Here is a 25,377-nt window from a genome sequence, read left to right on the forward strand (position 1 = left end):
TTTTTTAATTCTACAGAGCAAGCTGGGTCTGTGTCTTTAATCTCACTGGGCTGTTTGGAGGGGGGAAATGTCATTGTGTTTATAGCTTTAGATAATATGTACATGCATCCGTGTATACCTACAACACATACATACACACAAAGTTTGTTTTGCCATTGCAGCTTAAAGCTGCTTTTTGGTGTGTTTTAGGGTGGTTGATTTAATGATCACTGAATCTATGTGGTACATATCTCATTTTTTTCTACTTTGTTAGTCTCTTCTGCTCATTATGTTATCTTATCTAGTATCCCGTATTTGGCTACCTATGTATGACAGAGAAACAGCCTTGTTCCCAAGGTTCCTGTGTAAAGTGACTAGAAGTCTCCTTTATTTTGAACTTGAGACTGTCATGAGACTGCCTACTGAAATATGCAGGCAGAGGACATTTTCATGCTTTGTTTGATAATTTTAGCACAAAGCATTTAAGTATGAATGGCAACTCCCTAAAGATGGATAGCATGCTATAGAAATTTTATACACCAACATGATTATTTTCTCTTAAGTAGACTCTCTTGCCAATGGAGTTATCCTGCTGTTTTCTATTCCCTCCCTGGAGATAGTGTCCACTGTGAAGGGGTATTGAGGTTTTGAGTACCTTGAATGAAATTACCAGTCCTTGAAAAAGTCCCATGTTTTTCTGAAAAGATATTAATACATTGAAGTTAAAATGGAGCAGAAGACTTAAAAACTCAAAAATCTAAAAGCCACAGCACTTTTCATATATAATTAAAACCAGAGTAACTTTGAAAGAAACAATCTTAAATCTATGCTTCTTAAAAAGTAGTAAGTGATAATCTTGTCAAGAAGTTGATGCCATTTTAGAACTGTGCTTTTTTGAGTTTTAATCCCCAGTAAATGAGGATAATAGTTTTCATATGTTGTCTGCCAGTTCACTGAAGGTCATTTCTAGAAATATCTGATTTAAGATTATAACCTGTGTATGTTCTTCAATATTAATAATAACCAAACAGAAAATGCTTATATAAACATTTGTTTCACTAAATCATTGAAAAATCAGGATTCCATGCAAAGTATGGAAGATTTTAAACCCTGTGTGCATTGGAATGATTAAACATTAAATTTCATACCCTTTCCTATTTTTGTCTTAGCATAAATAAAAAGAACAAGGTAATACAAGAAACAACATAGAAAACTATAAAGGTTGTAATATACTAGTGTGGTGTAGTAGTTTGACTTTTGGACTGTGACTCTGGAGACCACAGCTTGAGTCCACGACACGAAAACCCACTGCGTGAACTTTTGCAAGTCACTCTCAGCCTCAGAAAACTCAGTGATAGGTTTATCTCAGGGCTTCCATAATTGAAAAAGACACAACATTGACTTTTGAAACATTCTTAAAAAGATGGAAGAAGAAAATTTTACTCACCATTTTAGTAATGTTCATTTCAACAGAGAAAAATTAGATCTTTCTTTCTTTCATTCTTTCCTATGCCCTGAACAATGTCAGAAATAGCTTGAGACAGTTCATGGGGGCAGACTATCTGAGGAAGTAGACTTTAGTCTATGAAAGCTCATGCTGCCAACCTTTTTCATTTAGTCTCAAAGGTGCTACAAGATCTCTCTACATACTGATTGTACAGACTTAACACAGCTATATCTTTGAATTCTAAAAAAAACAACAATGTGAAAGTTATGAGATTGTCATAAGTCCACTGGTGACTTCAAGACACATACACACAGTATTCAAAGTAATTCATATGCATTGATATCAGTAGTACTTAGAACAGGATAACTGAAGGTGAGTAAGTGAATATTATCCATCAATGGGTACGCTAAGGCTAAGATTAGCGTACCAAATGCTACCTAGACTATTTGTTTTTCTTATTGGAATTCTGAGATCCACTAACAAGAATCAAGTGCAAAAATTATTATTTGAAGTAGGGCTGAATGTACAATTACATTTCACATGACATTTAGAAATGATGATTCCTAAGGCTGGAATGGTTACTATATGAACCTGCATCTACATGACAGTTTTTACAGATCAAGAAGTCTAATATATTTCTAAATCTGACCAGTGGACCTGATTTAACTTTGCCAAAGGCAACCAGTTATTTTGCTTTTTACCAGTGAAGGACACTAAAACTGAGAGAAACGGTTTTTACAAAGCCAGTTAGAATTTTTTTCCCCTTGGAGTTTTACTGTTTTAAACTCCTGGGCATCAGAAATCCTTGGTGAACTACTGTAGATATCCCAGAGATAAAACTGCCAATCCTTGCCTAAGGAGTACATGGCAGAGGTTAGAGCTGAACTAGGAACTTTGTGGCCCCTAGATCCACTTTATAGTTAATATGCTAGCTGCCAGTCATTGCATTTTTGAAGTTTGTATGCCATATTTCAATGGGAATGTGGTATTGTCTTCATTGTTCGAAGTAATGATTGCTCAATGTACAACACTTCCAATGGGGATCTATAATACAAAATTCTGGAACTAAACTTGGCAGACCAGCATTCAAACTCCTGTCTATGAATCAATGTATCATACTTGAAAATACTTATGGGGGGAGGAGAGTGATGCTCACAATACCCATATAATTTGTAGTATTTCAAAAGTAGACAGACAAAATTATATTTGACTTTAATTATATATCTTTTAATGTCTGTTCTTCAGCTCCGACACTGGCATAGCTGCGGCTTTAAATCCTCGCCTCAGCCACTTCTATGTGCCAATGTAAGTTATTTTCAACAAAATGATATGTTAATTGCATTTATTACTATAAAAGTTGTCCGTGATAGTAGCTGAAGCCTGTCTTTAAAGTCCAAATTACTGTTGTTGGTTGTTCACTGTATAATATCAGATTCTCAACTGAGTCAGAATGTATGTATATTTTAATCAGCAAATTAGCTATTTTTAAAATAAGAGAAGTTCTGTTGTTCTGATTTGGAGCCACCAGAATTATGGCAGAACTAGTACTATGTAGTTGTGAATGGAGTGGGGTTGCTTTCTTGTTTGTAGTATATATTTGACAGTCAAATACCAGAAGAGCCTGAAGGTTGAAAGTCCCAGTTAAAGACAGTCCTGCTGTCAACTCCATGGTTTTACACAGATGACAATTTTTTCTGCATGATAAACAGTATGGAATGAACAGAATTATTTATGCTACTATGTAAATGGCTACTAATTATTATTGTGCATGAAAAGGGGAGTAGGTTTGCAGGAAACTCCTCTTATTAATTGGCTGAGAGAAAATTCTTACCTTATTCCAGTACAGTAATCTATTAGAGGCAACAGTTCTCAGTACCTTATTGACATTTTTATTGTTGTTTAAATAGTGTGCCATGCTTATGGGTCTTTTTTTGTAGTCTCTGTATCTCACACAGATGGGTGTTGAGCTGGTACAGAGCCTTATTCAGGTTCCACAGTTGAATAGTTTTTTGGTGGTAACTGCACTCCCAATCTCTATCGCAGACATTCCTGTGCACCAAGGTACTCACTTTGCTTTTCTTTCATCCACCACGCAGGCAGCAGCAGTAGGGATGTTTTACTTTGTCAGTACTATATCACTAAGTTCTGTTTCCTATGTTTGGCTTCCCTTTTCATTTTTGATCTCATTTTTTTGTTTCCTATTTTTCAACTATGATTGTTTCATTTTTTTTGTTTACAATTTTTTTTGTTTAAATTGTTTCCTTTGTATGGCATCTAAGGGTCTTGTTCAAGACTGTCTCCTTACGGTTTCCAACTCAGATTCTCCCTGTACAGTATTTCCTCCTCTTGCTTGATCCAACTCCAACCTAGAAGACATGTTCCCTTTACTGTCATTGGTGTCACTTATTTGAGGAAGTTCCTCATTATTCTCCAACTCTGATCGTGGAGTGATTGACTGCAACGGTGACTTCTTTCATTTGAAGAAGTTCTTTGAGTAAGATTGTGCTCAGAAGTTAAGATCTTTGATCAATCTCCAACTTGTTCTGAACCTTCTGGCCATCGTGTTTTGGGCAGGATTTCGGATTTGAGAAACAGGCAGGAATTGCAGTCATTGAATCTTTCTGAACACTGTGACTGGGTCATATAGTAACAGTCTTCCACTTTTTAAATCAGGACCTTTATCTGAAATACCTATGTTTGCTCTGAGTTGAGTCGTGATCCAGTTATGAGTTTTACTTTTCAACCTGTCAGTCATACGTAGGATCTTCACCAAATGCCTCTCCCCCTGTGGTAATGAGAGATGGAGGTTGTACCAGAGGAGTCATAGTGTTCCTTACATTTACAGTTGGCTTCTGGTGGGTGGGAGAGTCCTGTTAGGTGTGGGTTTACTGGGAGATACTTTTCTCCACAAGTGAGGAACATTCCTTTATATGATCCCTCAATTTCCATTCATATGAATTCTTACAAGGTCAAGATGTGCTGCTTCAACTGTGGCCTTGCAGTTCTTTTGGTGGCCTAGGCAACCGTGGTTTGTCACACTTCTACTCTTGTTTTGGAACAGTATCTTTCATTTCTCTCATCACTGGACTTTTCTTAACACAAGCCAATGGAATCAAAGTCCATCTGGATCTAGCCATTCTCAGACTAAGTGCTTACGGACTCCATCCTCCATGAGATGTAGAGGTGCAGATAGTTCTGGATGCTGCTCAGAAGCCCTTCACAAAATGCTCCTGTATTCTCAGATGGAAGAAATTCCTGGAATTTGTTTAGCCTGCTCAATCAGTTCATTTTTGTACGCAATGTCACACTGGTCTTGGGGTGTTTGAATTCTGATAAAGGCATTTCCTTTTGATCTTTCAAGGTGTATTTGGTTGCCAGTTCTGCTTACCACCAGGACCATGCCAAAGCTTTGTTATTCTTTTTGGAATGTCTAATGAAAATGCTCCTCAAGGGCCTGGAGCTTCTCTGTCCCCCTGTTTCACCACCTGTACCACAGTAGTCTCTCTCTGTGCTTCTTCTTCAGCTGATGGGTAAACTTTTTGAGCCTCTTGCCTTGTGTGATATTTGACAGTCATCCTCACAGTTGTTATTTTAATGACAATTACCTCTCCTTATCGAGCCTCTGATTTGTGTGCATTTTAACCATACCTTGTTTTTCCGGTGTTTCTTTTCTATCCAAGTTCCATTTTAAGCAGCTCACTGTCCTGCCAAATTCCATAACAACTCTATGATTCATAGAGTTGGTTATGGAAGTTGGTAGGACACTATTGACAATATCGGCTAACACCCCACCATTAGGTATGCAAGTCCAGTCCACAAGAGCTATATCAATTACCTTCATTTGAAGGGTGTTGCTTCATAACTTATGTAGAGCTGCACCTCAGTCTCAGCCACCCACTTTTATAGCACTCTACAGACTAGATCATGTACCAATAATCTCTTTGGTCATTCCAAGCTTTCTTCATTATTGGCATAGCATCTCTCACTTCCAGTAGTTCAGCTAATTAGTTTTCCATTTATATGGGTATCAGAGACCATGAAGACAAGGAACAGTTTGCTTAACTGTGACTTGTTCTTTGAGTGATCATCTGTGAACTCACACAACCCACTTTCCTCCCCACTACTCATATCTATTCATACCTGCCAGGTATTTTCCATGCGACAGACTGAAAACAAAGAAGAATAGCTTGGTGCACAGGAATGTGCACAATGGGGAGAGGCAGGGTTCACACCAAAAAGGTACTAAGCTCTAGAATGTTCTGGATGAGATGCTACATAGAGTCAGAACCCATTTGTGTGAGTTCACAGATGACCACTTGAAGAACCATAGTTATTGGTAAGCCACCTGCTCCTCTGCTCAGGTCCAAAGTAGGTAGTGTCATGCTATAGCCATAGTTGGATGTAAAGAAAAAGAACTAACTAAAGATTTAGGTTTCTCATAGGGTAAACCAGTATTTTCTCTTTGATGTTTTTGAAATCTAACCTTTGTGACCCATATGTACAGTGAGCTAGCCATCTACAGATTGGAGCTCCCATGGATCACACTGCCCCATATTAACCAATAGTGGTGCATGCAGGCGCACTGGTACAGCATGGTGCCACGCACTCACGTAATATGGGCTTGAGTGTCTACATTTTTTCCATCCATGGGGAGGGCTGAAAGCAAACCCCCCAAAATGGGAAGGGCCTATAGTATTTTTACTGTATTGTTTATGAATCATGTTTAGTCAAATATGTCTAGCTACGGATGATGATGATGATAATAATAATAAAGTTTTGTACAAGTTAGTAATACTTAATGTACATAGTATAAGTGTGGTAGGAAGAAAGTGAATGTCAGGAATGCTCAGAGCCATGTGCAGACAGCCAGATCATATATGAAGAAATTTTAGATGCAGTCAAGAAATGTGAGAATCTGGCTTTTTATTTTGTTTTTTGTTTTTGTTTTTAAATTAGAATTCCATCTTTTTTATTTTGCATCCTTATTCTAAAACAACTTGTCAAAAATATATCTGAAATTGTTTAAGTATCTAGTAGCCCATTTGTCAGGTGCCATTCTCTGCTTTTTGAGACTGTTTTTTCTGTTTTCTTTTTAAATTGGCTGTTTTTAAAATTATTTAAGTTTGAACCACCTTAAGCATTTTTAGTGGAGAAGCAGGTTATAAGTATTTTAATACTAACACATGACCCTGTACATTTCAGCCCTTCCCATTTATAATGGTCCTTCCTGTTGGTTATTTCATCAACTCAGAAACACACTTCTGTATTTCCACAATTTCTGTGATCCTTGCTGTAGTCTGTGTTCCTATATCTTGTAGCTCATACTTTCTTGAATACCTCATTGTGCACCAGCCGACAGGTGACTCACCTTCCTACCCTGTGCTGAAATTATTGATGATCATGTTCTCTGCATTTGTTTTCTACAAGAGTTGCATCAGGCTTATGTACGTGTAGTACATGTCTGACAAGTACGAATATGTTATGATCTGCAGCTTGCCATTGGTGAATATATACAGCAGGTTAGGCCAACTGCACTGGACACAGGGGGCAATCCCCCCCCCCCCCCACAACCACAAGGAAGGCTTCCTGGATGTGCTCCTTGGAAGTGATTTCTGATCACTTTTGGTTTTGATTTTGGCTAGTTTTCATCAGTTTCTACTATTGTATGAAGATTAGAAGAGGTCACTTACCCCCAAAATGCCACATTTGAGGTGGTTTGGGTGTTTTTGCTTCATTTTGTCTCCTGAAATATTAAAATGTTTGGGAAGTTGGTGGACTTTAGGGGATGTTCTGGGGAGATTTGTGGGCCACACTTAGCCCATACCTGATATACTACTATAGCTTAGTATCAGCGTAATAATTCTCAAGCCTCAACTGCTCAACTATCGCCTGCAAAAATTATGCAACTATGAAGATTAGTCACTCCCACTTCAAATGTGGAAAGTGAGTGCATCAGTGCTAGTCCTGATACTGCAATTACTATTACATTTTGAAAGCAAACAATTAGAAAATTGTTATGGAATAAACTTACGGTTGACATAGAACTGATTGGTTGTCAGTTTGAGAACACCTGGAAACTCTTCCTCCTTTTACGACTTATTATATGCAAGGAAATGACCCTTACTGTTCTGTTCATGCAAGGGTTAATATATCTGACCTACACAGTTATGTCAGTGTCATACTGGTTTAATTCTGCTTTCTCCATCCTCCAGAATCTCCAGATTTGGAAAGTCCACTAGAGCTCCATAGAAGCAAATTCTGAATACTTCGGCAATTTCTAACTCTCAGATCCATCTTTAGTCAGCCAGATCCACCTTTAGTCAGCCAGACAAAATTGGGCCGTAGATATTAGTGTATGAGCCCTGGTGGCACGGTGGTTAAATTCCTGTACTGCAGCTGCTCACTCGAAACCATAAGGTTGCAAGTTCAGTACTAGCCAGGGCTCAAGCTTGACTCAGGCTTGCATCCTTCCGAAGTCGCTAAAATGAGTACTCAGCTTGTTGGGAATTTCACATGCACCAAGTGCAAGTTGGTAGCACTCTTGGAGGAGAAAGTCCAGCAGCTGGAGGCCAGAGTACCTACATTTCAGCATATTAAGGAGCAAAAGAATTTCCTGGACAGAACAGAACGAATGGTCTTGGACAGGGACCACACAGAGGAAGTTGCTGGTGCAAAGGAGGTCACTTCACATACACAGGAAGCAGACAGCTGGAGGAATGTCACACAGAGAACTAGGCCAACAAGGGATTGTTCTGGGAGCTTGCATCTAAAGAATCGATTTGAAACTCTTTCCCTTACCCAGGAGGATGAGGAAGAGCAGCATGGACAGACTTCAGGGACAGAGCAGGGGAGCCTGAGAGTTCCACCAGAGGGAACAGCCGCTGCTAAGCCTTGGAGCAGGCGTGTGGTCGTAGTGGGGGACTCCTTGCTGAGGGGTACAGAAGCAATGATTTGTAGGCCTGACAAGATGTCTCGAGAGGTGTGTTGTCTCCCTGGGGCAAAGATCTGTGATGTGACAGACAGGCTGACAAGACAGGTCAAGCCTACTGACCAATACCCCTTCCTTTTGGTCCATGTGGAAACCAATGATACTGCAAGACACAGCCTTCAAAACATCAGAGGGGATTACAAGGCTCTTGGTAGGAAGCTGAAAGAAATGGATGCACAAGTTGTCATCTTGTCTCTTCTGCAAGTTGAAGGACATGTTCCAGGAAGGAAGAGAAAAATAGCAGATGTAAACAACTGGCTCCGCAGATGGTGCCATCGAGAACAATTTGGATTCTTTGATCATGGTCTGCGGTTCCATGAGGAGGGACTTTTGGCAACAGACGGGTTACATCTCACACCAGTTGGAAGAAATGTTTTTGCCAACAGTCTCAATAATTTGATCAGGAGGGCTTTAAACTGAGTTACCTTGGGGTGGGAGACAATATTATGGAAGGCAAAAGGGATGGAGAAAATAGTCAAACGGACATAGAGGAAACAAGACAAATATTGCAAGGACACAATAGTGGGAGGCAAAAAAACACAAAAAAACGTGCACAGCCAGCAAGTAAAGTGGACCCATGGTCTGCGATGTCTCTACACTAATGCACAGAGCATGGGAAATAAGCAAGATGAACTCGAATTCCTAGTACAGCAAAGCAAATATGATATAATAGGCATCACTGAAACCTGGTGGGATGAGTCTCATGATTGGAATGTAGAAATAGAGGGATATAACCTTTTTAAGAGAAATAAACCAAACAGGAAAGGAGGACGAATAGCACTATATGTCAGAGATATTTACACCAGTGAAGAGATCCAGAACATCAATCCTGGAAGCCAGGTGGAGAGCATCTGGATAAAAATTAAAGGGGAGGGAAACAACAGGGATGTTATTGTGGGAGTCTACTCACGCAATAGACCCCCCAGTCAGATGGAGGAATTGGATGATGTCTTTCTAGAACAGATGACCACACACTCAGAAAGGAGAGATGTAGTAGTGATGGGCGACTTCAACTATCCTGATATTTGCTGGAAGTCAAACTCAGCCAAATTCTCAAGGACTAGCAAATTCCTCACTTGCCTCGAAGACAATTTCATTTTCCAAAAGGTGGAAGAGGCAACAAGGGGGTCATCTATTTTAGATCTGATCCTAACCAACAAGGATGACTTGGTTAATGGGGTGCAAGTAGTGGGATCATTAGGTGGAAGTGACCATGTTCTCCTGGAGTTTGTTAAACAGTGGAAAGGAGAAGCCAGGCATAGTCAGACATGCATTCTAGACTTTAGGAGAGCTGATTTCAGTAAACTTAGAGAAATACTGGGTGTGATCCCATGGTCAGGAATACTAAAAGAGAAGGGAGTTCAGGATGGATGGGAGTTTTTCAAAAGGGAGATACTAAAGGCACAATTTCACACAGTTCCAGTGAAGAAGAAAAATGGGTGCTGTCTCAAGAAACCAGGATGGATGACTAAGGAACTTTCAATTGAGCTAACTTTTAAACGGAACATGTATAAGAAATGGAAAAATTGGGAAATCACCAAAGGGGAATTAAAACAAATAGCTAGCATGTGTAGGGATAAAGTCAGAAAAGCTAAAGCGCAGAATGAACTCAGGTTTGCTAGAGAGGTTAAGAACAATTAAAAGTGCTGTTTTGGATATGTCCACAGCAAAAGGAAGAAAAAGGAAATGGTAGGGCCACTGCATGGAGAAGATGTCAAAATGCTAACAAAAGACAGAGAAAAGGCAGAATTACTCAACACCTTTTTTGCCTCGGAAAAGGAAAAGGGTGCTCAACCTGAGGATAATGGAGCAGAAGACAGAATAGGGGAATTTCAGTACAGAATAAGTAAAGAGATAGTACAGGAATACCTTGTTAATCTAAATGAATTTAATTCTCCAAGACCAGATGGACTACATCCAAGGGTATTAAAAGAACTGGCAAATGTAATATCGGAGCCATTGGCAATCATATTTGAAAACTCCTGGGAAACAGGAGAAATCCCAGCAGACTGGAGGAGGGCAAACGTTCCCGTCTTCAAAAAGGGGAAAAAAGAGGATCCCAACAATTATCATCCAGTTACTCTGACATCAATACCAGGAAAGATTCTAGAGCAGATCATTAAACAGAGAGTCTGTGAACATCTAGAAGGCAATTCCATAATCACAAAAAGTCAACATGGGTTTCAGAGAAACATGTCATGCCAGACAAATCTGATCTCTTTCTTTGATAAAATTACCAGCTTGTTAGATGAAGGGAATGCTGTGGATATAGTATATCTTGATTTCAGTAAGGCCTTTGACAAGGTTCCCCATGGCATTCTTGCAAACAAGCTTGTAAAATGTGGGCTAGACAAGGTAACTGTTACATGGATTGTAATTGGTTGACCGGCCGAACCCAAAGGGTGCTCAACAATGGCTCCTTTTCATCCTGGAGAGAAGTGATCATTGGGGTCCCACAGGGTTCTGTTCTGGGCCCAGTGTGATTCAACATCTTTATCAATGACTTGGATGACAGAATTGGGGGCATACTTATCAAATTTGCAGAAGACAAATTAGGAGGAGTAGCTAATACCCCAGAAGACAGGATCAAAATTCAAAACAACCTGAATAGACTAGAAAGCTGGGACAAAGCTATCAAAATGAATTTCAACATGGAGAAATGTAAGGTACTGCACTTAGGGCGGAAAAATGAAATGCACAGATATAAGATGGGAGACACCTGGCTGAACGAGACTACGTGTGAAAGGGATCTAGGAGTCCAAGTAGACCACAAGTTGATCATGAGTCAGCAGTATGATGCAGCAGCTAAAAAGGCCAATGAAATTTTAGGCTGCATCAATAAAAGTATAGTGTCTGGATCAAGAGAAGTAATAGTGCCATTGTATTCTGCTTTGGTCAGTCCCCACCTGGAATATTGTGTCCAGTTCTGGGCACCACAGTTCAAAAAGGACATTGAGAAACTGGAGCGTGTCCAAAAGAAGGGCGACTAAAATGGTGAAGGGTCTAGAAACCATGTCCTATGAGGAACGACTTAGGGAGCTGGGGATGTTTAGCCTGGAGAAGAGAAGGTTAAGAGGTGATATGATAGCCCTGTTTAAATACTTGAAGGGGTGTCATATTGAGGAGGGAACAAGTTTGTTTTCTGCTGCTCCAGAGAACAGGACCCAAAACAATGGATGCAAGCTACAGGAAAAGAAATTCCACCTCAACATTAGGAGGACCTTCGTGACAGTAAGGGCTGTTCGAGAGTGGAACACACTCCCTCGGAGTGTGGTGGGGTCTCCTTCCTTGGAGGTCTTTAAGCAGAGGCTGGATGGCCATCTGTCAGGTATGCTTTGATTGAGAGTTCCTGCATGGCAGGGAGTTGGACTAGATGGCCCTTGTGGTCTCTTCCAACTCTATGCTTCTATGATTCTATGAATTAGCTTTCAGTTGTAAACCACTTAGACACTGCTAATTCAATATGAAGCGGTATATAAGTGAAGCTGTTTGTTTGTTTGTCTTAGGATATGTCATAGCTGGAGTGGTGGCTAGGGCTCCATACATATGTTAACTGCTTATATTTTGATGTTGCCAATAGCAAAATGCTCCTGGGAAGAGCAAGGCTATAGATGTCTCTCCAGAGGCTCAGCGTAAGCTTTGACAGCATTTATGCTGAGCCTGGCTCTATTTCCCAGCAGTATTAGGAGATGTAGGTTGTGCATAGGTGTTGCTCCCTGTAGGACTCAAGCCTCAGTCATGCTAGTTGGGACAATGACAAGAGGTGTGGTCCTAGGAAGGGTTTCTCTTGGCCTTGCCAAGCCTGATCCATCTCAGGACAAAGTTCAATGGGAAACCTTGCATGTGTGTTTAATGGGGCCCAGTTTTTGGACCTACTCCAGGGCCCGCATTACCTTAAGTTGACCAGGCCACAGCCATATTTTGAGGGCTGAAGCAATTTCTTTTAATTATAGGTTCAGAGTTCTTAGTGATATAAGATGTGGTAATTCAGTGCATAATACCATTTAATTTTCTTTCCCTATTTACTCTCTGTCTGATAAAATTTGTGTTACATGGAATAAAGCTGAGAATGATTTATAGTTATGATAATTTTCACTTAAATTTTGTTGGTGTAAAACTGTAAGTTCGACTCACTAAAATGAATTTTTTTGTGGTCAAGGTAAACTTTAAGTTAAAAGTGTAGCTTATTTATGTGTGTTTCTTTTAAAACAGTCACAGGTAGGATTTATGACATTCCCCCCCACCAACCTATCATGCAACTGTAAAGATGAAATTTGTCTCTAAATTGTAGTTCATAGCGAGGTCATTTCCCTCAGAATTGAGGCATTGGAGGAGAATTTATTCTTTCCTATGGGTGCTATTTAAATACTATAGACTGTAATTTGACCCTTACTTTGTGAATTGCTACCAAAAGCCAATAAAGTTAGAGTTAAATTGAAAGACAGTTTTAGTCTTGACTCCAAATCAGTGAAATTAAACTTAAAAAATCAGCAGTCCTGAACATATGTGTCACAAAGACAATAAGTAATTATATTTCTTCTCCCTTGACAGTATATTTAAATAGCTGTGGTTTGGTTATTTTTTAACAGGGTCCAGATCACCAGACAGTCCTGTTTAATCATGGCGCAGTGGAGAATATTGCTCATCTGTTAACGTCTACATCTTATAAAGTAAGACTTTGAAATAAACTCTGTTCTGTAAAATTACTGGCATTTTAACTTTTTGAAACAGCATCATTGGTGGAGTGAAAGTGTTAAGTATGAACTGGTTCTGTACTGATGAGAAAGGGGCTGCAGATAACACATACACACACAAATGTGAGGAACTTTTCAAAGGATGTTTCCTACAGAGCAGGGATGGGAAGGACCCCTGGGGTCTCCACATGCTTTAAAATAATTTTTTGGCATGCAGTGAGGAAGTAGGAGAAAAAATGGAAGAGCAGGCTTGGTAGATTGTGGTAAGGTTGTGGAAAGTTTTGACACATAGATAAAAACAAATTAATGAAATCTACAAATAGGATTGTATTTTATTGAAGTCAAGTATTTGTGTTCCATATTTAGCTAGACTAAAAGCAATATCTCACTGTAAGGTGTCTTGCAAGACTGCAAGAAATGGATTCACAACACACTATGCAGAAAGAAAGTATTTAATCACTACACCCCTCTTTAGGCCTCTTTTAGTGTCTCATCTTTCTGAGAAAGAGTGGCAGAGGAAAGCTAAATACAAAATATGAGAAGTGTGGGAGAGCAGTCCTTCTTTCTTAAAGAATGCTTTCTAGTTCCTGTAGTGAGGATAACAAAATACCTGTACTGATGACCACTTTACAAAGTTGGAAATATGTACCTGGAAATGAAATGAGTTCACTTAGGGAACATAATCAATTTTAGCTGTGCTTCTGTACAACCAAGAAGTGGACCAAACTCAGGATGTAATTGTACTGATGTGATTTGATTATATGTATAAATCCTAATGTAATTTTGATTACTTTAAGTTCTGTTTATTGGATTTTAGCATTTTGATTGGTGTGCTACCTTCTGGCCCGTTACAGATGGGCACCCTAGGACGGACTCAGTCCGTTCTAGGGTTAGAAAGGGGCGTCTCTTCCAGATGCCCCTAACCGTAGCACGGACTGAGCCCGTACAAAATGGCGGCGGATGTTCCACACAGCTGCCATTACAACGTCACGACCGCGCCGCCTCCAAACGAGGTGGCTCGGACGTCACGTCTTTGCGCTGCGCGAGGGCGCCTAGAGCGCCCTTTCAGCAACATAAGAAGGAGCTCCGAAACAGAGCTCCTTCTGGGGTTTGCGTCGCTGGGCACAGCCTTTACATGGCTGTGCCCAGCGATGCAGAGGAGAAAGGGGCCAAGCGGCCCCTTTCTCCTCCTCCCTGCCGTCGCCGGGTGTCCTTGGGGCTTGAAGCCCCAAGGACACCCCTTTCCAGGCCGCAGGGAAGCGGCCTGCAAAGCAGAGGATTGGGGCCTTGGAGGCTGCCAGTCTGGCAGCTGAGGCCCCGATACAGCGGGGAAAGGGGCGGGTGCAGGCCGCCCCAAATGGGTGGTTTGTAACCCGCCTGTGACTATTTTAAGCTGCGTTTTTATGCATTACCATTTTTATGTTCAAATTTTTAATTCTTTTATTTGTTTAATTGTTGATTATTGTGATTTGAATGTTATGCACTATGAGCATATGCTTGGCTAGTAGAAGGGAAGGATATAAATTATGTATATATTAATAAATAAATGCTATATGAAAGAATTAGGTTTAATAAATCAACTAAGTAAGTGCATACAACAAACTGTTGTATGTATTTATTTAGTTGATTTATAATATATAATAATGGTGCCAGCGTGGTGGATTGCTACTCTGGAGATCAGGGTTCAGTTCCCCATTTGAGCGTAAAAACCCAGTGGATGACCTTGGGCAAGTTGTAGCCTCAGAGGATGGTGATGACAAACTTCACTGAAGAAACTTGCCAAGAAAATCCCATGATAGCATCGCCAGGAGTCAATAACAACAACAACCACAAAAACAATATAGCACTTAAAAAGAATAATTTGTATCTTGTCATCATTTAAAAAATAACATAGAGACTAGCCAAATAAACTGGCTGGTGAAGAGTTTTGAGTTTTTCCATTATTTTGATATAAATCTATAACAGGATTTTGCCATAGAAGAAGATATACCACATGTGCAGCCATCTCATAAGTCCATTGTTTAGTTTTAAAACAGTTTAGGGGTGTATAAACTTCTGATGGCGTATTACCGGTGTTGCTGTTGTTGTCCTCTTTTTGCCATCCTGCAAATCTGCAAGTTCAGGGAGGAAAATAACTGGCCAAATTATCATCAGGAACAGAAGAGAAAGTTAGGAGTGACAAGAATGGTTGATAAGAACCTGTGCCTTGTTAAATGGGAGGAAACTCAATATAGAACACTAGGTAGCCTACATAAGAACACTCAAGTGCATTCCAATTGTATTGACTGGGGCAAAAGCAAAGATGTTAGTGACCTCCTGCCAAAATCCAAGTGTGCAAAAAGAAACTTAAGAGGCCTTGACGACAAGTCCATCTGTTTCTCTTTGGAAAGCCTGTCTCACATTTTGGAAACTTATCACTCTAGACTAAGGGTGGGTAACTGCATGGGGGCAGGGTCCAATTTACTGTCCCATGAACCACCCTCCCCAAAGCATGCCCAAATTTCTCACATTTACTGTACACTCCTTCTCAAAATGGTGACAGGAAATGAATGTTATTGTTTTTAAGGACTTTCCATTTGTGTTACATGCATTTTAATGGACTTCTAACAGATTTTATGTCAAGTGACAGCTTTCATTGAACTTTCATAAATATAAATACTCTTGTTTTCACAGGTTCAAATGCAAGCACTGAAATGCTTTGCAGTTTTAGCCTTTGAAAACCCCCAAGTATCAATGACTCTTGTAAATGGTAAGCTGAAAGTTTTGGTGCTTGGCATGCCAGTTAGTAAAAAGTCACAATTTAATTATGTTCTGAAACATATTTTCTCATGTTTTCAGTGTTGGTTGATGGAGAATTATTACCACAAATCTTTGTGAAGATGTTACAAAGAGACAAGCCTATTGAAATGCAGCTCACATCAGCCAAATGGTAATCTTCTCTAGGATCATGTTACATTTTATATTAGATCACATGGATCTCATGGATCATGTTACATTTTATATTAGATCACATGTAGTTAGAAATATGCTACACTATCCCATACAATAAATAAATAAATCCCAAAATCCAAAACCAGGGTTAGGCTGTGATCCTTATGGTTAGCCTCAGCAATCATTTTGTACATGATTCAGTGTTACTATGTGGAGTGATCCAAATTCAGTGGTTCATTTGTTGGCATTTCCAGTTAAATTATCATCAAGCAAGTGCTCTAAACACTGGAGAAATATTAGTATAGGTTGAGTCTTCCGTTTCTGAAATGCTTGGGACCAGAAGTGTTTTGGAATACCTGTATTTGCATACATATATGTAATGAGAGGTCTTGGAGATGTGGGACCTAAAACCTCTCATTACAAACACAAAATTCATTTATATTTCATATACATCTTATGCACATAGCCTGAAAGTAATTTTATACAATATTTTTAATAATTTTGTACATGAAACAAAGTGCACTTGAACCACCAGGAAGCAAAGGTGTCACTTCCTCAGCCACCAATGAAAAAAGGTTTGGTTTTGAAGTACAGTCTGCTCTCCATATCCGTGGACTTGCCGTTTGTGGATTTCAACACGTGCAGATAGCAAGCCTGCTTGGGGGAGAAGCAGAGGAGAAGGAGGAGGAAGGAAAATGAGGAAGAGGAGGTGACAGTGGTAGGAAGAGGAGGGAGGAGCAGGAGGAAGGAAGAGGCAGTTGAGGAGGGGGAAGAGCGGCAGCGTCGGAAGAGGAGAAGAAGGAAAAAGAGGAAGAGTGGCAGCAGTGATGGGGAGTGGAAGAGGAGGAAGGAAGAAGAGCGGAGGCGGTGGGAGGAAGAGAAGGAAGGAAGAGGAAGAGAGAGCAGTGGCGAGGGGAAGAGAAGGAGAATGAGGAGGAACAAGGAAGAGGAGGAGGGAGGAGTAAGAGTGGCATTGGCAACAGGGAGGGTAAGAGGAAGAGAAAGAGGAGGAAGAACCTAAGAAGGAGGAAGTGAGCCAGCCGCCTGCGACAGTGAGGGAGGCTTTGGGGAGCCAGGTCATCAAAGTCCCATTGTCCCCCAATGGTGGCTGTGCCAGCGTTGAGGACAGTGGGATTTGAGCATCCAAGGATTTTGATATCTGTGGGGGAATCCGGAATGGATCCCCCATGGATACAGAGGGCCCTTTGGATTTTGGAATTCTGGATACGGGAGACTCAGCCTTTAGGCAGTACGGAAATGGACAGTAGTCTCACTTGGTGCAAGGTGGCTTTCATATTATCCTTGCATACAGCTGTTTTCCCCAGCAACAATATATATTGGCCTTCCTCCAACAGTTCTACTGTACTGGCTAGGGTAATGTTACCTTAATTTATAGTTTAATTTAAGAAAGGCTAGATTTTATAGTCCCATTTGTTTTCATTGGGAAAATCTATCAGATGTTATGACATACTTTTATCTGGGTTTTACACATTTTCAGTTAGAAGAGTTCCACTCTTTTGCATTTCATTTTAAAAGGCTGTATTTAAATACCATATGGAAGGCTTGAAATAAACTTGAAATAAAGTTTTTGTATGTGTAAATGCCATTGGTAGTTCTAACCAAGACATTATTTAAACAATCTAACATATGATTTAGACTTATCCATTGTGGTAGGTCTCTTTGGGATAGTGTAGACCATCTAGCCTGCCATTATTTTGTCATTATCTAAATATATTGTTATTTGACAGTAAATTAGTTTTCTGATATTTTTTTGTAGCCTTACTTATATGTGCAGAGCCGGAGCAATCCACACGGATGATACCTGTATTGTATTAAAAGTAAGTTAGACCCTTCACAGTACTTAACAGTAATTAGCCAAATGCAAGTTGTGTCATGAACTCTGTTACTAAAACCAGTGTCTCTGATAGGGATTTAGAAAGCACCTAATACAGCTGTTCCTATTTGTTATGATTAGTAAATTTGCTATGGTTAATAAAGTTACTGATTTTATTTATACATTTAAGAAAGATGTTGGCTTGGTAAAGTTTTATGTGAGTTTTTTTTTAGTTCAGTGCCATTTCTTTTAACATTCACGATGGCATAGGAACATCAGTAGACTGGTGAAAGATGTACTCAAAGATCTCTTAATATAGACCTTTGAAAAGGTATTGCATTAGGAAATGTTTTTTTCAATTAATCGAAATCAGAACTTGGAGATAATGTGTTACAATAATGTTACCTGTACAGTACTTTGGCTGTAACCACATGACTTTTCTCCTCATGTAATGTCTAGACATTCCTCCTATCTAGGGTTGCCATAATTCTCTACTGAATACCGGGACAAAATGTAGGACAAAATTTAGACCAAAATATAGGACAATTGTAGGGTAAAATTTAGCCCAAAATGTAGAACATTTAAGGTCCTCTGTTTTTCTTAAATGTCCTACATTTTGGGCTAAATTTTATCCTACAATTGTCCTATATTTTGGTCTAAATTTTGTCCTACATTTTGTCCCGGTTTTTAGTAGAGAATTATGGCAACCCTACTCCTACCACAAGAATGAAAACTGGCCTCTAATCTTGTGAAACATCTTTGCTTTGTTTTTGTTTTTGTTTAAAAAATACACACCCTCAAGCCTTTAGGGATAGTAGCTTCTCATCTGAAAGGCTACAAGTGCTCTTTAAGCCTTTTGGAAGTGTTGGTGATGAAATTTTGTGCAGATGCTCTGTATCACCATTGCTCTAGAATGCCCTAGAGCAATGGTTCCCAAACTTTGGTCCTCCAAATGCTTTAGACTTCCCAGAATTCTTGATTGTTGGCCAAACTAGCTAGGGCTTCTGGGAGTTGAAGTCCAAAACACCTGGAGAACCAAAGTTTGGGGCATATCACTTAGAGCAACCTAAGAGAAAATTACATCAGTAATGTTTCCAGTAGGTTTCAGGAGCACATGTAATGTTTCAGAAAATACGTAGCCCACAAGCTGGACCTGAGGCCCATAGAGACTATTCCAACTCTGTGGTTCTATTAATGTTTGGCTTGGGGTGAGGTAGTAAATTAGCCCCTTCTGCCATAATCTTAATTGTAACATGGTAACAATGAGTATTGTGAAGAGTTACAGTCATTATGGAGACTGTGGAATCACTGACAATGATTCCGGGTTTGTTACAAAGAATGAGTAATATAAAAACTTACTTACTTTAAGCAACATTCCAAGCTTGATCTTTCAAAACAAACAGAAACTTATGTATTTATAAAAGACAATCTAACTGTCATTTTGTACCCTTCAGACACTACCATGCTTGGCAAGGATGTGTAGTAAGGAGAGGCTGCTAGAAGAAAGAGTAGATGGAGCAGAAACTCTTGCCTATTTGATTGAAGCAGATATTGAGCTGCAAAGAATTGCCAGTATTACTGACCACCTTATTGCGATGCTTGCAGACTACTTCAAATATCCCAGTTCAGTGAGTGCCATCACTGACATTAAAAGGGTAGGTTCCCAGTAAATTCAGTGTTACCCAAAACCCTTGAAAACTTGTAAAGTATATATGTGTGGCTCAGGTCACTATCTTTACTGTATGTAGTCCCTGGTTTGTTTTCTGTGGGGACTGATGGAAGGTTTGGATTTCAACAGAGGCTGAGATAATGAATGAGTCTTTTAGACACATATGCACCTGTTCGAGTTTCCCATTTTGCCTTAAGTGAAGAAATGGCTTTGAAACAAACCGGGATGTGAAGCTGTGGTTCAAAGTTGGCTTAGTAACCTACTTGCTTTGAAGTTTTAGACTAAATAGGAAACTATTGTTAATGGAAGACTTTCTGGTTTGTTTCTTATGCCTCAGAAGTAAAGGAGCATGCATCATCCAAGGCTCAATCAAATCTTAGCTTTTAAGAGTAGATATGATAGTCCAGTGTGATTTTTCTATCACAGGGATTTTTTCCCTTTATAATATTATGCTAAGTTAGCCATTATGGGTAAAACTTTGAACGTTGAATAAGATTTGAAATAAGATTTGAACATTTTGATTCAGATTTGAATTTAAAAAACAAAGTCTCTGAATGCCCAACATACCACTTAGATGTTGCGTCATTCATCTCATCCTTGGTGGTCTTTTGTGTAACTTTGATCCCATCTTTAGAGTATCCAAACAGCAAAAGTATCACAACAGTTTCAGGTTATTCAAACAATACTTTGCAGTGAGTGACATTTCTATAGTAGGTAGTATATAGCAGTGGTTCTAAAATGGTGGGGTGGAGGGACAGGAAAGTTGCTCAAGCAAGACTCAAGGCTCTGATCCCTTCTCCTCCTCCCAAATGTTTTTATTTGTAAAATTTAAACTTATTTTGTGTTAAATATTGAATTTATTTAAACAAAACTCTTCTGATTTGAATAATGTTATTTCTGAATAAAATGTTAAAATATGAATAAGCATGAATGTGTGAATGAAAATATACACATTACATAAACAAAATATTTTTATTCATATACTATGTCATGTGGGGGAGGTGCAACATTCACATGCAAATGTAAAGGGGATTCCCATGGGTAAAAGTTTTGCGTACCACTGGCATATAGTATAATGATCCTTACCTCAGCACCATATCCCTGCAATAATGTCACTGGTAGGGTACACTTAATAGTAAAGAGAAGATATTTTGCTAAGCAGTTGCCTGAAAAGTAGTTGACATAAAAATTCTCACTGATTCACTGCTAATTGAACCCTGTAATATTATACTATAAGATTTTCTGATTTCCCATGCCATTACTAATAATTTCACTTCATGCCTTCTGCTTAGGAATTCTTAGTACTTGCTGTTTAAGATTTTGACTCTCACTAAAAAGAATGGAGTATTGCGTGGGGCAAGACACAAAATATTGCGAGTTGCACGAACTGTTAAGACAATTACTTATAGTGAAAAATTGTTCACAATTACCTATAATGGAAAATTGCATTCAACTGATGCCAACATTCATTTGTACAGCATTAATTCAGTAATTTTGCATACTATTAATGGAAACATTGCAGAAAATGACTGGTGCACATGTTTCTCTTAATAGGTGCTTGGAGAGTTGTAGTGGAAGGTAATTAAAGAAGATATTACTTAAAAACAACTTTCACTTTATTGTTTTGTAGACTGTACTCTGTGGTGTTAGATCTCAGAGCAGGTTCTGTGTGAAAGCAACTAACACTCTTTTTTTGCTTTTGGTATTTTTAAATAGCTTGATCATGACTTAAAACATGCTCATGAACTCCGCCAGGCTGCATTCAAGCTCTATGCTGCACTTGGAGCAAATGATGAAGATATACGAAAAAAAGTGAGTCGGAAATGAGGTGTTATCCAGTACCAATAGCTCTCAGTCAGTAAGGGAAGTCTTTCTGGAATATGTAATGATAAGCATTTACCCTGTCTTCTTGGGTCACTACAGTAGGTAGAAAAAAATTCCTCTTTTGTCTCAAATACAGTTTTGTGTCCTTGCCAAGAGCTTTAGGTCTCTGAAAGACAAATATTAGTAATTTTCTTATTTTCTGCCTTTTTTGAATTTATGTTTTGCAGGAATTGTCTTCCTTTCTTGGCCTTCTGATTTGGTGACTGTCAGAAACATGTACAAGAAATCCTTTAGATCTGTTTATGTTTTTGCTAATGCATGGGAAGTTTTGTTCTTACTACTAGTAGCTTTGATAGGTAGAGGTTTCCAGCAGATAACTGGCAATCTTGATGTCATTTATGTGTGATATTGCTCCACAGAAACACTGCCACAAGAGTACTTTTGTCCTTTTCCAGTATCCTGCAAATAACTTTGGGGGTAATTACTGTTTGCTTTCACTATTCTTGTACAGTCCTAAAAATTAAAGTATAGTTGGCCCCTTGGATTGTCACTAATTACAATAGAATACCTATAGAATATTTTGATGCTTGTGATATTTGAATGCATGTATTTAAAAAATAATAACTGTTCATGAATGATATGAAAAAAAGTGTTATATTTTCCTGACACCAGGGTAAAAATGACTGGAAAATGCATTGCCTAAACAAATAGATTTCAGACCTTGAAAATGTATATTAAGAGACTTTTTTTTAATAGAAAAACACATCTGATTTTCCTTTTAAGGGTATGACATTAAAATATAATGGTTGTATGGTAAAATAAGTATGGTGGGATACAGACCGCCCCTTTGGGGCAGCCTGCACCTGCCCCTTTCCCTGACCGATCGGGGCCTCAGCTGCCACAGCGGCAGCCCCGGAGGCTCCGATCCGCCGCTTTTCCTGGCCTCAGGGAAGCAGCAAAAGCAGCGACAACGGTGGGGAAAGGGAGAAAGGGGCCACTCTGCCCCTTTCTCTCTGTATCGCTGGCGCAGCCATTTAAAGGCCATGCCAGTGATACGCACGGTGGATGAAGCTGCAAAATGGAGCTCCTTCTGGCGCTGCTGAACGGGCGCCACAAGCGCCCTGCAGCGTCGCCAGGACGTCACATCCGTGCTGGGCAGTTTGGTTGCCGTACGACCATGACGTAATGGTGGCGCCCATGTAGACAGGGCGCTGCCATTACAATGCCTCAGTTACGTGCTAGGGTTGCGGGGCGTCTGGAAAGGATGCCCCGAGGCAACCCTAACATGTATCCAGGCTGGCGCAGGTCTGGATACCGCCTATGATGCTTTTGCACATCATAGAGTTTCTTTTTATTTCACTTCCCCCCTTTAGCCTAGTGGTTGCCCCAAAACTGTTTCCCAACATTTTGGAGCTGTTTGAGGGTTAAGGGTGCTGCCAGGGAATGGGGAAATTGCTCCTTCTCCTTACATTGAATGTTGTTGTTGTATGAGTGGGCATCCAGCACTGGATACAGCCTCGTGTTTCTAATAATGTGAAAACATTTCATCATGAACATGAAAGTACGGTTCACTGTAGTGTCATCACACAACCATGACTATTTTTTTCTGTGTTGTCCAGAGAACAACTGCAACAAGAGGGCAAACAAATTGCCTGGCTTCATTTCTTGCAAATTAAAGAAAGATTCAATAAAGATTTAAAAACAACGGGAATTGAATCAGACCAGAAGGCTGTTGATAAAATTTTATTAGGAGGAGAAAGAGGATTTATAAAAAAAAACAACTTAAAAATTTTTGTTAGATATTGAATTAAAAGATGAAACTATTAATGACTCAGTGATCTGCTGGATGCAAAACATAGGAAGACCAATATCTTTAGACATATGGGAGCATACATGGAAAATCAACCAAAAGTTTACAAAATGTAACACATTAAAAGAAAATTGTTTAAAGATGTTTCATAGATGGTATCTAACATCATCAAGGCTTTCCAAAATGTCTAAACATCATGACGGCAAATGCTGGAAATGTAAGGAGAAAATTGGTACCATGTATCACAGTTGGTGGCAATGTGTATTAATTAAAAATTTTTGGCAAGACATACATAGAGAAATGCAGAAAGTATTACAATTAAACATTCCTTTCTTACCAGAATTATTTTTATTAAATACAGTAGATATGTTCCAACCTAAACTGAATTCAAACAAAACCAGCTTGATCCTGTATATGATTTCCACAGCGCGAATTGTTTTAGCCAAATACTGGAAAGTTACAACAATTCCCTCTACAGAGGAATGGAAACTATAAAGCCCTACATGGCTTGGGCCTGAGTTACTTGAGGGACTGCATCTCCCCATATAATCCGCTCCGCACACTTAGAACATCCGGGAAGAATCTGTTGGAAATACCATCTTCCAGATATGTCTCCACATCCCAGAGGGCTTTTTCTGTAGTAGCCCTGCGGATCTGGAATAGTCTTTCCGAGGAGCTCCGTCTTATGACCCCCGTGGAATCATTTAAAAAGAGACTTAAAACCTTTCTCTTTTGCCAAGCCTTCCCCGCTGTAGAATGAATAGTATTTTTGATGCGATTGATTCCCTGCCTTACCCTGCTGTATGTTGTCCATAGAGTTTGTAGAATTTTATATTGGAGTTTATTTATCCTGTTTTTATGAGACTGTGTAATGGTTTTTAATTAGACTGTAACCCCGCTTCGATCCTGTGGGAGAGGCGGGGAAAGACAAATAAAATTTATTATTATTATTATTATTATTATTATTATTGTTAAAACTTCAAGAATTTTGGAGTATGGATAGACTATCCATGTATGCAGCAGGGAGAACAACTCAAGAAGATGAAAATAAATGGAAAATAGTTGAAAAAATATGGTAACTAATAGATTAAATAGGCATTATATAGAGGACAGATGATAATTTGCAAGTCCAAGCCCTTAAGACTCTATTTATTTACAGATAATGTAAGGTTTGACATGCATACGGTATATCATATTTTACGGGGTTGCAATGTACTCTGTTTTGAATTTATAATTAATAATAGGTTTATTGCTTTAACAACAACTTAAACAGGTATCCTTCCTTTCCTTTCCACCTTTCCCCCTTTCTCCTATTCCTCCCTTCCTGTTTGCCCCTTTCCTTCACTCCTTATCCTCCATTCTTCCTTCCCCCCCTCTTTTTTCCTCTTCTTTCTTTTCTTTTCTTTTCTTTTCTTTTCTTTTATCCTTTCTTTCTTTTCTTCTTTTAAATATTGTATATAAAGCTTTGTTAACTCTTTATTGTATATATGTTTAAAACAATAAAAAAAGCCTAACATAGATCATTTATGTAGAGTATAGGTTAGTGAAGCAAACATGTTAAATATCATAGCCTATTTTAATCATTGGCTTACTGTATAAAAGCAACACTTCCCACAGTTAACTTGATTTTGCCACTGTTTTCCTTTCAGATAATTGAAACTGAAAATATGATGGATCGGATTGTGAATGGTTTGTCTGAATCTAGCATCAAGGTGCGATTAGCTGCAGTAAGGTATGAATTTATATGGTGTGAATAGCATTACGTTAGGGATGCTTAGCCTGATGGTTATGTGTTTCATTATCTGAGATATGTAGTAGTCTAAAAATATTAGAAGATTGTAAATCACATTTAACATTAATTATGGTTTGAAGAGAAAGGTAAGATCTAAATTTTCATATTTCTAAATATGTTGTATTTAAGATCTAAATATTTCATATTAAGCATTTAGCTTTGCATGAAAATTTATATATTATATAACTGAAACACTATTTAACTGTCTCCTGTAAGGGTCTAATGGGTAAGATATATTTGATATTAACAAATTTCCAACTTTTCTTTTATGGAAAAAGAACCTACAAATGTTAGTATCACCTGAGATGTGGAGACGAGTGGGCACAAATGTAGGCAATAATTAATGGTGAATTTAAAATAGCCTTTAAAAAAAGGTTGGTATTTTATCTATAGCAATAGCAACTTCATT

The 25,377-nt window shown here is 39.0% G+C and overlaps 1 protein-coding gene across 6 annotated transcripts in view; it reads left to right on the forward strand.

Moving 5' to 3' along the window:
• ARMC8 (armadillo repeat containing 8) overlaps positions 1–25,377 on the forward strand; it is an 88,671-nt gene that overhangs the window by 44,456 nt on the left and 18,838 nt on the right. For 5 of the 6 annotated variants that reach the window (XM_089509457.1, XM_089509455.1, XM_089509458.1 and 2 more), the window contains 8 exons: positions 2,672–2,731; positions 13,004–13,084; positions 15,782–15,857; positions 15,947–16,037; positions 17,817–17,877; positions 19,328–19,528; positions 21,259–21,354; positions 24,826–24,908. In XM_089509457.1, the coding sequence (XP_089365583.1) occupies positions 2,672–2,731; positions 13,004–13,084; positions 15,782–15,857; positions 15,947–16,037; positions 17,817–17,877; positions 19,328–19,528; positions 21,259–21,354; positions 24,826–24,908 (749 nt within the window). The remainder of the gene's footprint in view (positions 1–2,671; positions 2,732–13,003; positions 13,085–15,781; positions 15,858–15,946; positions 16,038–17,816; positions 17,878–19,327; positions 19,529–21,258; positions 21,355–24,825; positions 24,909–25,377) is intronic. The other variant, XM_089509456.1, reaches the window with a different exon arrangement.

The sequence above is a fragment of the Sceloporus occidentalis genome, unplaced genomic scaffold, assembly GCF_023333645.1.
Source record: "Sceloporus occidentalis isolate IW3139 unplaced genomic scaffold, rSceOcc1.0.p SCAF_2, whole genome shotgun sequence".
Taxonomy (NCBI): Eukaryota; Metazoa; Chordata; class Lepidosauria; order Squamata; family Phrynosomatidae; genus Sceloporus; species Sceloporus occidentalis.